The following is a 13,215-nucleotide window of genomic DNA, read 5'->3' as shown; positions in this document are numbered from 1 at the left end:
AGCTGCGTGTATACCCTCGATCAGTCACCTCGCTACCTGAATAGGCAGTATCAATCAATGGAGCCATGCTCCGCTGAATAGATAGTGATCGATCATAAGAGGGTAATTGACCCATTGACTGTAATGGATCACCCACGCTCTGCTGGCTCTCGAGGACATAAGTGGGTTGTTGATCAGCCAGGCTGTTCAAACTACCTACCCTAACCTCTTGAGCCTCGCCAAGGTCGCTGTGTGTGGCGGACCACTCACGGCAGCTATGGGCGCGTGCATAGTGGCTACCACTGAAGTCAAGCCGTAGCTCGTCTCGGTAGCTGCCACTGTTTGCACTTGGGTCGCTGTCCCGTGAGAGACTGCGAGCCCAACCCCGGGATAGCCGCTAGCCAGTCCCGGAGGGCAGCCGGCAGCCATTCCAAGGCCCAGGGAATCACTCGGCGGTCCCACCATGGAACGCTGCCGTGTGACAACCCCAGTTGGTTCTGCTAAGACTACACCTGAAGCGTTAGCCCGGTATCGCCTCTGCTAAACCCATGCACGTTTTCATTCGACCCTTGCGGGAACGAAAAGGCGTTGTGGATCAACCCAGGCAAGCCCGGGTTCCACTGGCACGCTGCGTGCTACAGACCGGCCGAGGCAAGTCCGCTGCACGCTGTATGCTAGGATTCAACCCAGGCAAGCCCGGGTACCCTTGGCATACTGTCCGTCGCCGGCTACTTCAGCTGGTGCTAGACCCGCCGTTCGCCAGCAATAGACGGGTGTCCACCTGCAAGAAGCTCGCTAGAGATCTCACTGGTAGACTGGTACTCGCCTGTTAGGGCAAGTACCGCCCTGCTGCCTGCTACTAGCTTAGACGTAAAGTCAGTGCTTTCGCTGGCTGCTTGGCCTTCGGGCTCGCTAGCAGTCCCCGGAGGGTCCGCTGCTTGCCCGGGACCGGAGCCCCAGAGGTTACCTTAGCGTGGCCCTTGCCTGCCTCGCTAGTACCTACCATATCAATCTTACCTGTAGGCTTCTGTTTCTTAGTCTTCGCCTTCTGTCTGTGTCAAGACCTAAACGAGCGCTACTTTCTAAATCCTCAAGTGGATGTCCGATAAGCCTATGCAAAAGGAAGCACACTTATTTGATTTAGAGCAATCCCTGTGGGAGTAGCAGAGTGGATGCGGGTCCCACTCTGGTACAAGGGAAGGGCATGATTGACAAGGCCTAGACATTGTAGTAATCGGGAGCGTACAGCACTACCCCCGAACACAAGCTCAAGCCCAATAAACAGACCCACACGCACAGTGGCTGACGCTGATGTAGTGGTATGATATAAAAATATATATACAAAGGGATGAAAAACTGAAAACCTTTTGGGAAGATTTGTCAGGCTGGTCCTTCGAAACCCACCGAACTCTTAGCAGTAACTCAAGCGCCATCAGACGCGCACTGAAAGATATAACGATAGAGCACACCATAAACATAGCGATAATCACTCACCATACATGTATACACAGTACTGTACAAACATCTATTGTAACTTACTAGTCTGTTATAGTTGTTTTACGTGAGAACAAAAATAAAATGGCGTCCTAAGGGCGGCCATTTGAAAACGTGTGTCCCGTATATGAACGGAAACACACATACAAGCTAAGTTTTTGGATCGTTTTTGTCACTTTTCTAGCCGAAAAATGTCGTCAAAACTATCTCCCTAGCGACTATACTGGTTGGTTTTTACCTCAGTGTAACAAACAAACTGTATATCTCGATCCTTTGGTTCAGTAATGATACTTAGCGTTGGTAAAAAGAAAAATCCACACGCCTATCTCATCTAGAAACCAAGGAGGATAAGGGTGATTATCGTGTGTGACGTCACCGAATGGGTGAGTCCACTCGGGGATCGGGGTTTTGTTATTTATTCATTTATGTGGGACAAAATGACTATTGGTTTTTTCCGCATCTCGGGATCGATGCAAGAAGTATCTTAATCAACATCGGAAACGGTAAGATCGACCGGTGTACTGAGTCTACACTTTTAAAACACGGAATCATCCAATTTATTTTGTAACACAGATTTTTAATTTTGTAACACAGAGAAATCATGGCTTTTAGGTATCTTTGAATGACCTATCTGGAACTGCCATCCCTATTTTTCATTCTTTCATGTATGTATTTGAAGAATTTGTAATTAAATGTAAACAAAAACAGCCAAGGGTAGCTCAATGAGTGACGCTACTTTCAAATGCCGTATTGCTGGAGGGACGGTGTGTTATAAGCATGATCATGTAACAAACCCGGAAGTCAACCAATGATATAGAATCAATCTATTTGCATTAGTAGCAAACACAGTTTCTTGGGCTTTTGTGGATCTTAAAAAAAGAACATATCATTTTAACATTTTGTTGACTTGGATAAAGTCCGCATACTCGACAGAGACAGTAGGTGGTTCCAACGTGGAGTCAAAGAAGCAGTTCACATCAAAGCCAACCAACTCAACAAAGACAGGGGCCGGTTCAAACTTCAGGAGTCTACGAGTCTGTTATCAGGTCAAAGGTCAAGAAAATTGCGACCTGATACAGCCACTCACTCGCTGATGAAAGATGGAGTACCATCTGAAAACTCCGAGGTAGGAATTATTTCTTTGTGTTTGGATCAAAAGTTTAAATCAAAATCAAGAACATATCATATCAGCAACATGACCTAAAGCGATCCTAGATGACTTTTACATACATACTTACATAAACACAACCAAAAAAGAAAGTCTCCAGTAGTTCCATCCCCATTTAATCAGATTCTGATGAGTTTATGGCAAAATAATTTATATAATAATTTTCTATACCCTTTCCTTCGAAGATTGATACCAAATTTGATATCAAAAGTTTAATCATCATGAGCAAAGGAACCGTTGTTTGGAAATTCGTGCAATTTTAAAAATGACAAATTACGAATTGACCACGCAAAGGTCAATGCATGGTATCAGCGTATTATGTGGCCCGAAGCAACCCGTACAGGAATCATTGTACACTTGCCATGCTTGCCTGCGCACAATTAAAAAAGAGCGGGTATTTGATTTGCATTTTGACATGCATGGGTAAACCTTTAATGACAATGAATTTAGACTTCTCAGATGCGTGTTGATGTGTAGATGTAAAAAAATACTTTTTTATAATGTCGTAAAAGAAGCCATTGCAGATAATGTTGTGTGAATGCTGATAATTTTATGTTGATGATGCTTACAAGAAAACGTATTGAAAAAAATTTGTCTCATTACTTGTTTTGAAGTCTGCGCAAACTGTTTAGAACTTGAACTCAATTAATCTCCCGGTAAAGAACTTTACAACAACGTCGAAATGTGTGTAACAGCTACACATACAACCCGACATGTTATACCCCATTTGAAATTCCCGCAGTCACCTGCCGGCCTATAAAGGCGACGTAATTCTTGGCACACACGCTAGCTCCCGCGTGATACAACTTCCTATGTCATTTTTAAAATTGCACGAATTTCCAAAGAAAGGTTCCCATGCTCACGATGATTAAACTTTTGATATCAAATTTGGTATCAATCTTTGAAGGAGGGTGTATAGAAAATAATTATATAAATTATTTTGCCATGAACTCATCAGAATCTGATTAAATGGGGATGGAACTACTGGAGACTTTCTTTTTTGGTTGTGTTTACATAAGGCATTTATAGGGTGCCATTTCATAAAGACCACGGTGCCAAGAATCCAGATGGAAAACAAAACATTTGAAAGGGCACAAACAAAACAGCAAATTGAAATAAATAAAGCAGCTTAATATTGGGAACAAGAAGGCTTTGATACAGAAAGATGTGTAGTGTCTGTTTCTTAAAAAAAAACATATTTGCAGAATGACCTCTAAGTGAACCCTAGATGACCTTTGACCTCACACTTGTTGACATCACACATGTCAATGTCAAGGGTCATTGTGCCAATGTGCCATATTCCATTGAAATCCATTAAAGCATGTGGGAGAAATCAACAAACGAAGCAATTTGGTCGACATTTTGACAAACAAACATTGTATTTCCAATCCTCATGTGTAATGTGTACCTACCACATACAATGCCCGGCCCCCCAGCTCAATGCAAAAGTTGGCAACCATGAGAGTTACCAAATCTTATAAAGACCCCCTTTGCAATGATTTTTCATTAAATTTACCCCCCCCTTTTCATGCAAAATTGAGGACAAAATTTGGCCAAAAACAACCCTCGTTTTGTGGTTTTCAATGACTAGAATTTCCAACACCCCTTTTCAATGACTAGAATTTCAAACACGTACCCTTTTCAGTGACACTAAATATTGACATAAAATTACCGGATTTTCCCAAGTACCCCTTTTATCCAAATTTTGTTGACAGTGCAAATTAAATACCCCCTATTTTGCTGATGTCACGGTCAAATTTCGCGGACTGTCCAAATTAAATACCCCCTATTTTCCCAATTTCGCGGTCCTCGCTACTGGTAAAAAAATTACCCCTTTTTCGTGCTATTTGGTAACTCTCATGGTTGTCAATTTTTGTGTTGAGTTGGGGGGCCGGGATGCAATGGAAGTAAGAAGTAGCCATTCAACTTGAAAAATGAAGAAGTTATATGCACTATTCAAGTTCTTCTCTCCTCCCAATTCCGGGGACCAATTGTATTTTTAAAAGGCTGGGATTTAAGGACATTCCCCAACCCTACATGGAACCACTGTAGCAGGCATTACATGCCTCATTATCCTGTTGTTTCTACCATTTCCAATTCCCCAGATTACAGGATCAGGATTTTTAGTTCCCGACTTGGTATTTTTATGGTATTTTGAGGAAAAAAGTCTTGATTTTCGCCGAATTTTTCTGGAAGCTTTGAGACAAACCTTTTTTTTTGCCTTATAAACAAATTGCAAACACTTTCTTCAAGCTAGGGCTGGGTAGGGCTTTGAGGAAATAACAAAAATATTAGGTGGCATGATGTGTTGACAAACACTTTGCATTTTAACATGAATGGTAAAACTAGAGCGATAACCGCACCATAGCTGAACCATGTGGCTTCGGCAGTTTATTGTGGTAGGCCTATACCACTGTCATCATTGCATTTAAATTTCAGCTCAATTGAAGCATTTGGAAAACTTGACATTTGACCCCTTTATTGCCCCTTAATGACCTTCCATGAATTTCAAAATATTTTAAACATGTTTAGAATGTCATAAGGATCATTGCGTTTAAATTTCAGCTCAATTGGAGCATTTTGGAAAACTTGACCTTTGACCCCTTTATGACCCCTTAATGACCTTAAATGAATTTTAAAATATTTTTTAAATGTTTAGAATGTCATAAGGATCATTGCATTTAAATTTGAGCTCAATCGGAGCATTTTCGGTTAAAATGACCTTTTTGACCCCTGTGACCCCAGGATGACCTCTGACGTTTGGAAATATTTTGATTATATTCTTTATGTTTTCCTCTTTCATATGACACCACTCATGGGGTCATACCTTCGTGGCATTTAGAGATATGTCCATTTAAGACCAAATGGTTAGTCAGTAAGCTAGTAAGTAAGCTAGTAAGTAAGCTAGTAACATTCACTCATATAGGCTGATACCATTTCATGGTTCAGCAAAAATTACATAACAAATAATAAGAACTTAGTAAGTCCTCATCGATTTTTGAAAAAGTCCGGACGATATATAAGTTGGCCTTTAAAGGAGTATTTCATGATCCTAGCATCCTATTTTTATGACATTTTTCAGTAGATAGCCACGAAAAAACTTATTCCCAAATTTTTAGTTGATTCCGATTTTGAGTTTGCGAATTATGCATGATTTATGTGTATTACACTGCTCTGGGACAATGTGTTATAATACCAGAACGAAATTCAAATTTCACCATTTTCACGATATCTTTGCTAAACAAGTTTAATAATCTGCAAGAAATTTTTTGTACATAAACATTATGTAGCCACTAGCCAGAGGTTTGCAGTGATATAAAAATCTCAACTTAAAAGTAAAAGTAAAAAATAATTATCTGATTTGATATTGAAAGATAGGCTTTGCTTTGGTTACTTACGGGATCAATTGTTTTCGGATTCAGTCGGTCAGATGGCCTGCTACCGCGCGGTGTCAATCCTTTACCGCCGCTGGCACTTGCTAGGCCTGATTCCGCAGACTTCGATGCCCGCAACTGTCCCGTAGGTTTACTTGGCTTTGCCCCTCTTTGCGACTGCACTGCACGGACACCAGTACGTGGGGGAGGACGGCCAAAAGAAGACGTCATTTTGCGATAAAACAAAAGGTTACTCCATTCAAAATCTGAGACTTGATAGATATTTAATCTAAGAATGTTAATAAATTCTTTGATCTCCTCAACAACACCAAATTTCTTCAACAAACTTCCGTGAAAAATACTGATCACGCATAAAACAACAACCTGTGCTGCACGTCTTGTCAAGAATCAATCAATTATTTACTTCCGGGTGAACAGCCGGCCGGCGTTCTGTGTTGCTAGGAGAGTGTCGGTTGCCGTTTTGAAAGTTTTGTACTTGTTTTTACGGAGTTTAGAGTTTGCGAAAAAAATTTATGAGCCCTGATTTTTTTTTGGGGGAGCAGAGGGGAGGGTCAAATTGGGGGTGGGGGAATTTTGGCGAGCCGAATGGGGAGGGCAAGCAATTTTACAAGCCGAGAGGGCGTGGGGCAAGCAATTTTTGGCACACATTCAGGTGGCGCCTTTGGAAAAGAGTACGGAAACGCTTTAATATGCAAATTTTCCTGCTCGCTGCGCTCACAACATATATCTACACCATTTAAGGTTTGCAAATTGGGATCCAAAAAATTTGGCATCTTTAAAGGCGGGAGGCAAAGATTTTTTGCGGGTCGAGGTGGAGGGGCCCGAGGCAAGCAATTTTTCAGGCCAAGAGGGGGGCGGGCTGATTTTACCCCTCCCCCGGGACCATTATTATTGCACAGCCCCTAAGTTAGATAGGCCTAAAAAATGAGTAAGAAAAAACTTGAAAACCTGGGGCCAAATGAGGGTAACATTACATACATAATACAAATTTCAATGAGCACAGCCTTTGGGAACAGGTTGATGTGGCGTGTGAGAGTGGGTCATCATCCGGGGTCATCATATTGGGGGCACGACCATGATTGGGGGAGCACCGGGTCTGATTGGGAGGGGGGCACAGTCCGTTTTTGGCAATTTTCCTATGGGATTTTCAGTTTGCAATCAATTGGGGGGGGGGGGCACCCCTATGTCGCTCAGTCGCTGGAATGTGACAGGTTCATCAAATAGCAGAACATACCTTCATTCGAGGCTAATAGTTTGAAATCAACAGTTTTTGGATCATAGGGGGTGGTCTTTTTACTATTCAGGCATTTGGTGAGAACAAAACTTCAAATCACCCAAAATTGGTCAATCAGCTCAGTGGTTGAGAGCATATTGTTGGTAGGCCTATTCGGTGAGAAGTTAAAAATATAGGGTCATAAAAGCCAAAGCAATCCCACAGATTGTCTCGGTCCCAGCCGGTTTGTGTTCCTCTGTACCGTCACAAACGGGTGACGAAGGAGCACAAATTGGCTGGGACCGACTCTCCCAGTATAATCCCACAGATATTCATAATAATAATAATAATAATATTTATTTCAATTGCCATAAATTACAAACATGAAAAAACATTAAAAGCAATTTAAATGACAATCCAGGAAAGAAGAAATAGATTAAACAGTCCAAGCACAATGTGTTCTTCTTTCCTGCTTATATTAAAGTGCATAATAATAATAATAATAATAATATAGATACAAGATACGCATAAATTAAAGCAAACATTTGCATGAAAAAATGAGTGAAATGACATAACTTAACAGTAAACAGATACCCGGGGGGCCGGGGGCACTCCCGATAGTATGCGTCATGTGCCTATCAATAGACCCCATTTTTTTAAAGCAAATCTGCCGCCCAATGAGTCAGCTTACACCCAATGACCCCTTTTTTTCAATGCCACCCAATCATGACCCACTTTTTTCATCACCGGATTAGCTTTAGAGATTTACAAGAGTTAAAATTAGCGAAAAAAAACCCGTGTACGTCAAAATTGAAACGGCAACACCGTGTGCGGCAGACGATCAGTGATGCCAACGCCGCGCCTTAGGCGCACAATTGGGCTACTTGGCGATCACTTGCCGCTACTCAAAAAAGCATGCCGCTACTTGTCTAAAATTGGGCTACTTTTGACAGTCTCAGGCCGCGGCACTAATTTGATGTATTTTCCTTTCAATTTAGCCGATTTATTAAGGTTTTGAGTCTCTGAAGCTCCAAATTGAAATTACAATGGGTTTTGTGACCATTTATTGATCGGTCAGTAACTTCCCAGTAACTACCGGAAGTCTCAAAGTCAAGTGTTTTTCCGCCCAATTGGGTGTTTTGCGTTCTAAATTCGGGTAAATCCGCCCAAATATCCGGTATTGGGCGCTTTTTTGGAAGCTTAGAAAATTGGGCTACTTGAGAATCCTTTACCGCGGCCTGGCGAGTCAATGCGCCGCGCCTTGAAGCTGAAAAGTTTTGGCAACACTGCAGACGATTGACGATACGAAAAAAGTCAATACCAAAATATCGTGATAAACAATGATTTTAACTTGTCAAATGTCCGTAATTGTCTAAAATTGCACTATGGATAACAACATTAGGCAACTACTTGTTGCTGCTGAACAATATGGAGGTAAGTCGTCATTGATACTGGCATGTAATCGGCTATATTTGTAGTGTAGAAGTCCATTGAGTAAGCTTAAAGGAAGTGTCCGGTAATCACAACATTAAGCCTTATATGTTAGAAAAATAATTATCAAGCACGAATCACATGGTTTTATTTCAAACGAACTCATATTAACCATAAAAACGAATAAAAACAGCCATCTCTCAACACGCGATATTCAAAATTCCCGCGCCGAAATTGGCTAGAGCAGTGACGTCCAAATAGTTCAATGAAGTCTGTCGACAAATGAGCACAAATAACCATGACGTCACTGCTCTAGAACATTTCGGGCGCTGGAATTTTGAATATCGCGTGTTGAGAGACGGCTGTTTTATTCGCTTTTATGGTTAATATGAGTTTGATTGAAATAAAATTATGTGATTCGTGCTTGATAATTATTTTTCTTACAAATAAGACCTAATGTTGTGATTGCCGGACACTTCCTTTAATTAAAATTTGTGGAAATTTCTTTGAAGAGAAACCCTCCACACAGAGACTATATTTTCTGTGGGCAAGTTTTACAGCAGCCAAACTCAAATCCTTACTTAGGGGTGCAGCTGGATAATAAGCTGAACTGGGGAGAACATGTTACAAACACAGTTAACAAAGCAAACCGGACTCTGGGTTTCCTGAGGAGAAACTTGTGGTTTTGTCCAGGGAAGTGAAGTCTACTGCATATCTAACGTTAGTGCGTCCAGTCTTAGAGTATGCTGCGTGTGCATGGGACCCATACAGGCGGGACTCATAAAGAAGATTGAAAGTGTGCAGAGAAAAGCTGCAAGATTTTGCACAGGGGATTACCAAAGAGAAAGTAGTGTCACTCAGATGCTGGAAGATCTCGGATGGGACACTCTAGCTGTCAGAAGGGAGAGAAATCGTTTAGCTATGTTTTACAAAATCCAAAATGAGTTGGTCGGAATCAACAAAGAAGCCTATATTCAAACTTCTTCTGCTGCGGGTTTGAGAAGAAACCACCACCTACATGTTGAAATTCCATTCATCAAGAAGGGCGTCTATAAAAACTCATTTTTCCCAAGAACTGGAAGGGCATGGAATTCCCTCACTCAAACCACTATATCAGCCCCATCTTTAGATATATTCAAGAAAAACCTCTAGCTTGCAGGTCACCAAATAGTTAGCGATTTGCGGTTTTCGCCCTGCTGACTACAACTTCAGAAGGTTCAGAAGGTATGTGACCGCACACCACGAACGAACTTCACCCATTCACGCTGTACAAAGTTAGAAATAAAGGATCCATTTAGCACGCCAGGCACTACTAAGCATGCAAAGTGCATAGCATCGGACTTTGGTGATCCCCATTGTCTTTTTTTACTGTGTCAGGCAGCACACGAACGAACTACCCCCCTTCACGCTGTACGAAGTTAGAATTAAAGGAGCCAGTTAGCACGCCAGGCACCACTAAGCATGCAAAGTGCATAGCATCGGACTTTTGGTGATCCCCTGTATCTTTTTTTTATCGTGTCAGGCAGGAGCACGCCGCTCATTAAATATTCATGAGCCCAACACGTCACAAACACGTGGTCTTATTCGGCCGATCAGAATCGTTGCAATTGACCCGACATGGTTTTATGAATGAATTTTTGACCTTACTGGGCTCAAACATATGCATATTCATTGATTTTGTAAAATTCAAGATGGCTGCTCGGCTCTGGCGAAAACAGAATGAAAATCAATGGTTCCGTTCGGAAAATATTGCCGTTTCTGGCGTCAAACGAGCAAAATTTTCGATGACTGAAGATACTCAAATTTCATTTATCTGTAATTTTGGTTATAATTTTTTGTTGGACATGAAATATTTTTTCTGACTTGGCTGGAAGCTTATTTCAAGTGGTCATGATGGATTTTACTACGGAGGACCCAGTTTTACAACGGAGACGGACAATATGCACGAGCTGTTTTTACCAAATTTTACAAAAATTTCCCGATCATACGCATTACGATTCGTCAGTTCTGTGCACGTGATGTCATGCAGTGGGTGCGTGGGGCAGTGCTAGGAAATTTGCATAATTTTAACTTGGTAAGAAGTTTGATTGTGCAGCAGCGCGCTGCTCATTAAATATTCATGAACCCAACACGTCACAAACACGTGGTCGTGGTCTTATTCGGCCGATCAGAATCATTGCAATTAACCCGGCATGGTTTTATGAATGAATTTATGACCTTACCGGGCTCAGAGATATGCATATTCATTGATTTTGTAATAATCAAGATGGCTGCTCTGCCCTGGCGAAAACAGAATGAAAATCAATGGTTCCGTTCGGAAAATATTGCCGTTTGAAAATGGACTTTTTTCTGGTGTCAAAACGAGCAAAAATTTCGATGACTGAAGATACTCAAATTTCATTTATCTGTAATTTTGGTTATAATTTTTTGTTGGACATGGTATATTTTTTCTGACTTTTTCTATGGAGACGGACAATATGCACGAGGTGTTTTTTACCAAATTTTACAAAAATTTCACCGATCTTACGCACACGATTCGTCAGTTTTGTGCACGTGGTGTCATGCAGTGGGTGCGTTGGGCAGTGCTAGGAAATTTGCATAATTTTAACTTGGTAAGAAGTTTGATTGTGCACACTGACATGACTGAGCAAGGCCCAATACTTGTGCTGAAAGCGAAGTTGGTCACTTATCGCTCACTGTTCATTTGACATCTACACCAATTACAGTCCCCGAAATGGTCTACTTTTTAGTAGACCTCAATTCCGAAATATTTAGTGATAGTTAAGAGGAGAGCGTGGCCTAGCGGTTAAGGCGTTGGACTGTGAATCAGGGTCAAGGGTTCGAATCCCAGGTCCGCCTGAGCTCGGCTGGCTCTTTGTGTCCTTGAGCAAGGCACTTAACTCTACTTGTTTAGTGCTTCGGAGGGCACTTTAAGCTGTCAGTCCCGTGTACATGCATATTTTCTCACATTAATGTAGTGTGCACATTAAAGAACGTCACAGGCTGTTCGAAAAGAGCAGGGGATCATCCCGGTACTGTTGACTGTACTTCAAAATACACTCATCTACTCTAGGTTCCAGAGTAAAAAATAAGTACAGCTTGTCCAGTACGCAGTGCGATAATACTCATACATATGAGGGAGGCACTTATAAGGAAGAAGAAGAAGAAGAAGTTAAAAATGCAATCCCACCCAACCCTTTAGTTACCTTTGGACGAATTTGTAGAAGTCTCCGTGTCTGAAATTCCCCGGTACAAACATCGAAAATGTCGCATTTCTCAGTCCCTCCGGTCCACCGGTCCATGTGGTCGGTTTCATGAATATTTTAATCATTTGATTCTTGCAAATCAAATTCTGTGTAAACTACAAAAGTTTGCGAGAATCAACTTTGATTCACACAAATCTGTTTACGAGAATCGATTCGCAGATTCTCGCCGAAATTCTGACCCTGTAAACACAAATTTCTTTATGTGTATTGTACCGGTATACCATGACTGCTTACATTAGACCCAGTTTTAACCACGGTTTATCAGTGGGAGCTGGGAGCCAGTACCTCTCCATCTAGAGATCGGAAGGTCGTGGGTTCGATTCCAATGGCGGCATTGTGTTGGATTGTGTGCCGGTTGGGATTTGTGTTTATTTGTTGTCATGTTTAATTGTAACACTTTGGATTGGTAAACTGTTCATTCTTTCTTAAAATATATTCAGTTTCAACAATCATTCCCCATTGTGTTTATTTTTTCTTGTGCACAGGATGCGTATCCCCATTACCTACTATTGGATGTACCAATTCACGACATATGATCACATCTTTAAACATGTTCATGTGTATTAGGGTGGTTCTTAATTTTCAAAAGTCTGAAATACCTTGCTCCCACCCCTTCAAATGGTGATCCTGGATGAAAAACTTATTCTCTGAAATTTTCAGAAATATTGAATATGATTTAGAGGTAGCTCAAGAGGCCGCAATGTAGCCGCGACTTCGCCAAATTTTAGTTGTCGGACATTTTTGAGCAAGTTTACAAGGGTCTATTTTCAAAATAAAGTGTTTCTTGATACCCAGTCTTTGTAATTGCATTAACAATAACTAGTTTAACATACAAATAGCAAAAGATGTCTTGTATTTACATCCATTGTGATTATAAACCAGACCAAAAATGGCATTTCGTGCCACGCAATGCTAAAATACTGCCCGTCAGCCTTTTTTGGGCAATTTTGAGGGCCACTAGTTTTAAAAAAGAGAATATCATGATGCTTAAAACTTTGTAATTGCATTAACATTAACTACTTAAACATATAAATAACAAAAAATATCTTGTATTGTCATTCATTATTGTTTTAAACTCAACCAAATATAGTACTTTGTGACATGAATACCACAAAAATACTATGTATCGGCCATTTTGGGCAATTTTACAAGGGTCTATTTTCAAAACGCAGTGTCTCTTGGTACTGAATCTTTGTAATTGCATTAACAATAAGTAGTTTTACACATTATATAGCTCTAGATGTCTTGTTATTACTGCCATTATTGTTT

The 13,215-nt window shown here is 41.0% G+C and overlaps 2 protein-coding genes across 2 annotated transcripts in view; one reads left to right on the top strand and one right to left on the bottom strand.

Annotated features, from left to right (window-relative positions):
- Positions 1-6,429, bottom strand: part of LOC140149096 (PACRG-like protein) — a 33,863-nt gene extending 27,434 nt beyond the window's left edge. Inside the window, exon 1 of the mRNA XM_072171263.1 lies at positions 6,040-6,429. Coding sequence (XP_072027364.1) covers positions 6,040-6,246 — 207 coding nt within the window. The 5' untranslated portion in view covers positions 6,247-6,429. The remainder of the gene's footprint in view (positions 1-6,039) is intronic.
- Positions 6,430-8,543: 2,114 nt separating this feature from the next.
- The window catches only part of LOC140149099 (cilia- and flagella-associated protein 46-like), a 114,706-nt gene continuing 110,034 nt past the window's right edge, over positions 8,544-13,215 (top strand). Inside the window, exon 1 of the mRNA XM_072171266.1 lies at positions 8,544-8,683. Within this exon, the coding sequence (XP_072027367.1) occupies positions 8,635-8,683 (49 nt within the window). The 5' untranslated portion in view covers positions 8,544-8,634. The remainder of the gene's footprint in view (positions 8,684-13,215) is intronic.

This window comes from Amphiura filiformis, chromosome 3 (genome assembly GCF_039555335.1).
Source record: "Amphiura filiformis chromosome 3, Afil_fr2py, whole genome shotgun sequence".
NCBI classification, from domain to species: Eukaryota; Metazoa; Echinodermata; class Ophiuroidea; order Amphilepidida; family Amphiuridae; genus Amphiura; species Amphiura filiformis.
The sequence above is the reverse complement of the archived record's forward strand: the minus strand, read 5'-3'. Positions and strand labels throughout refer to the sequence as shown.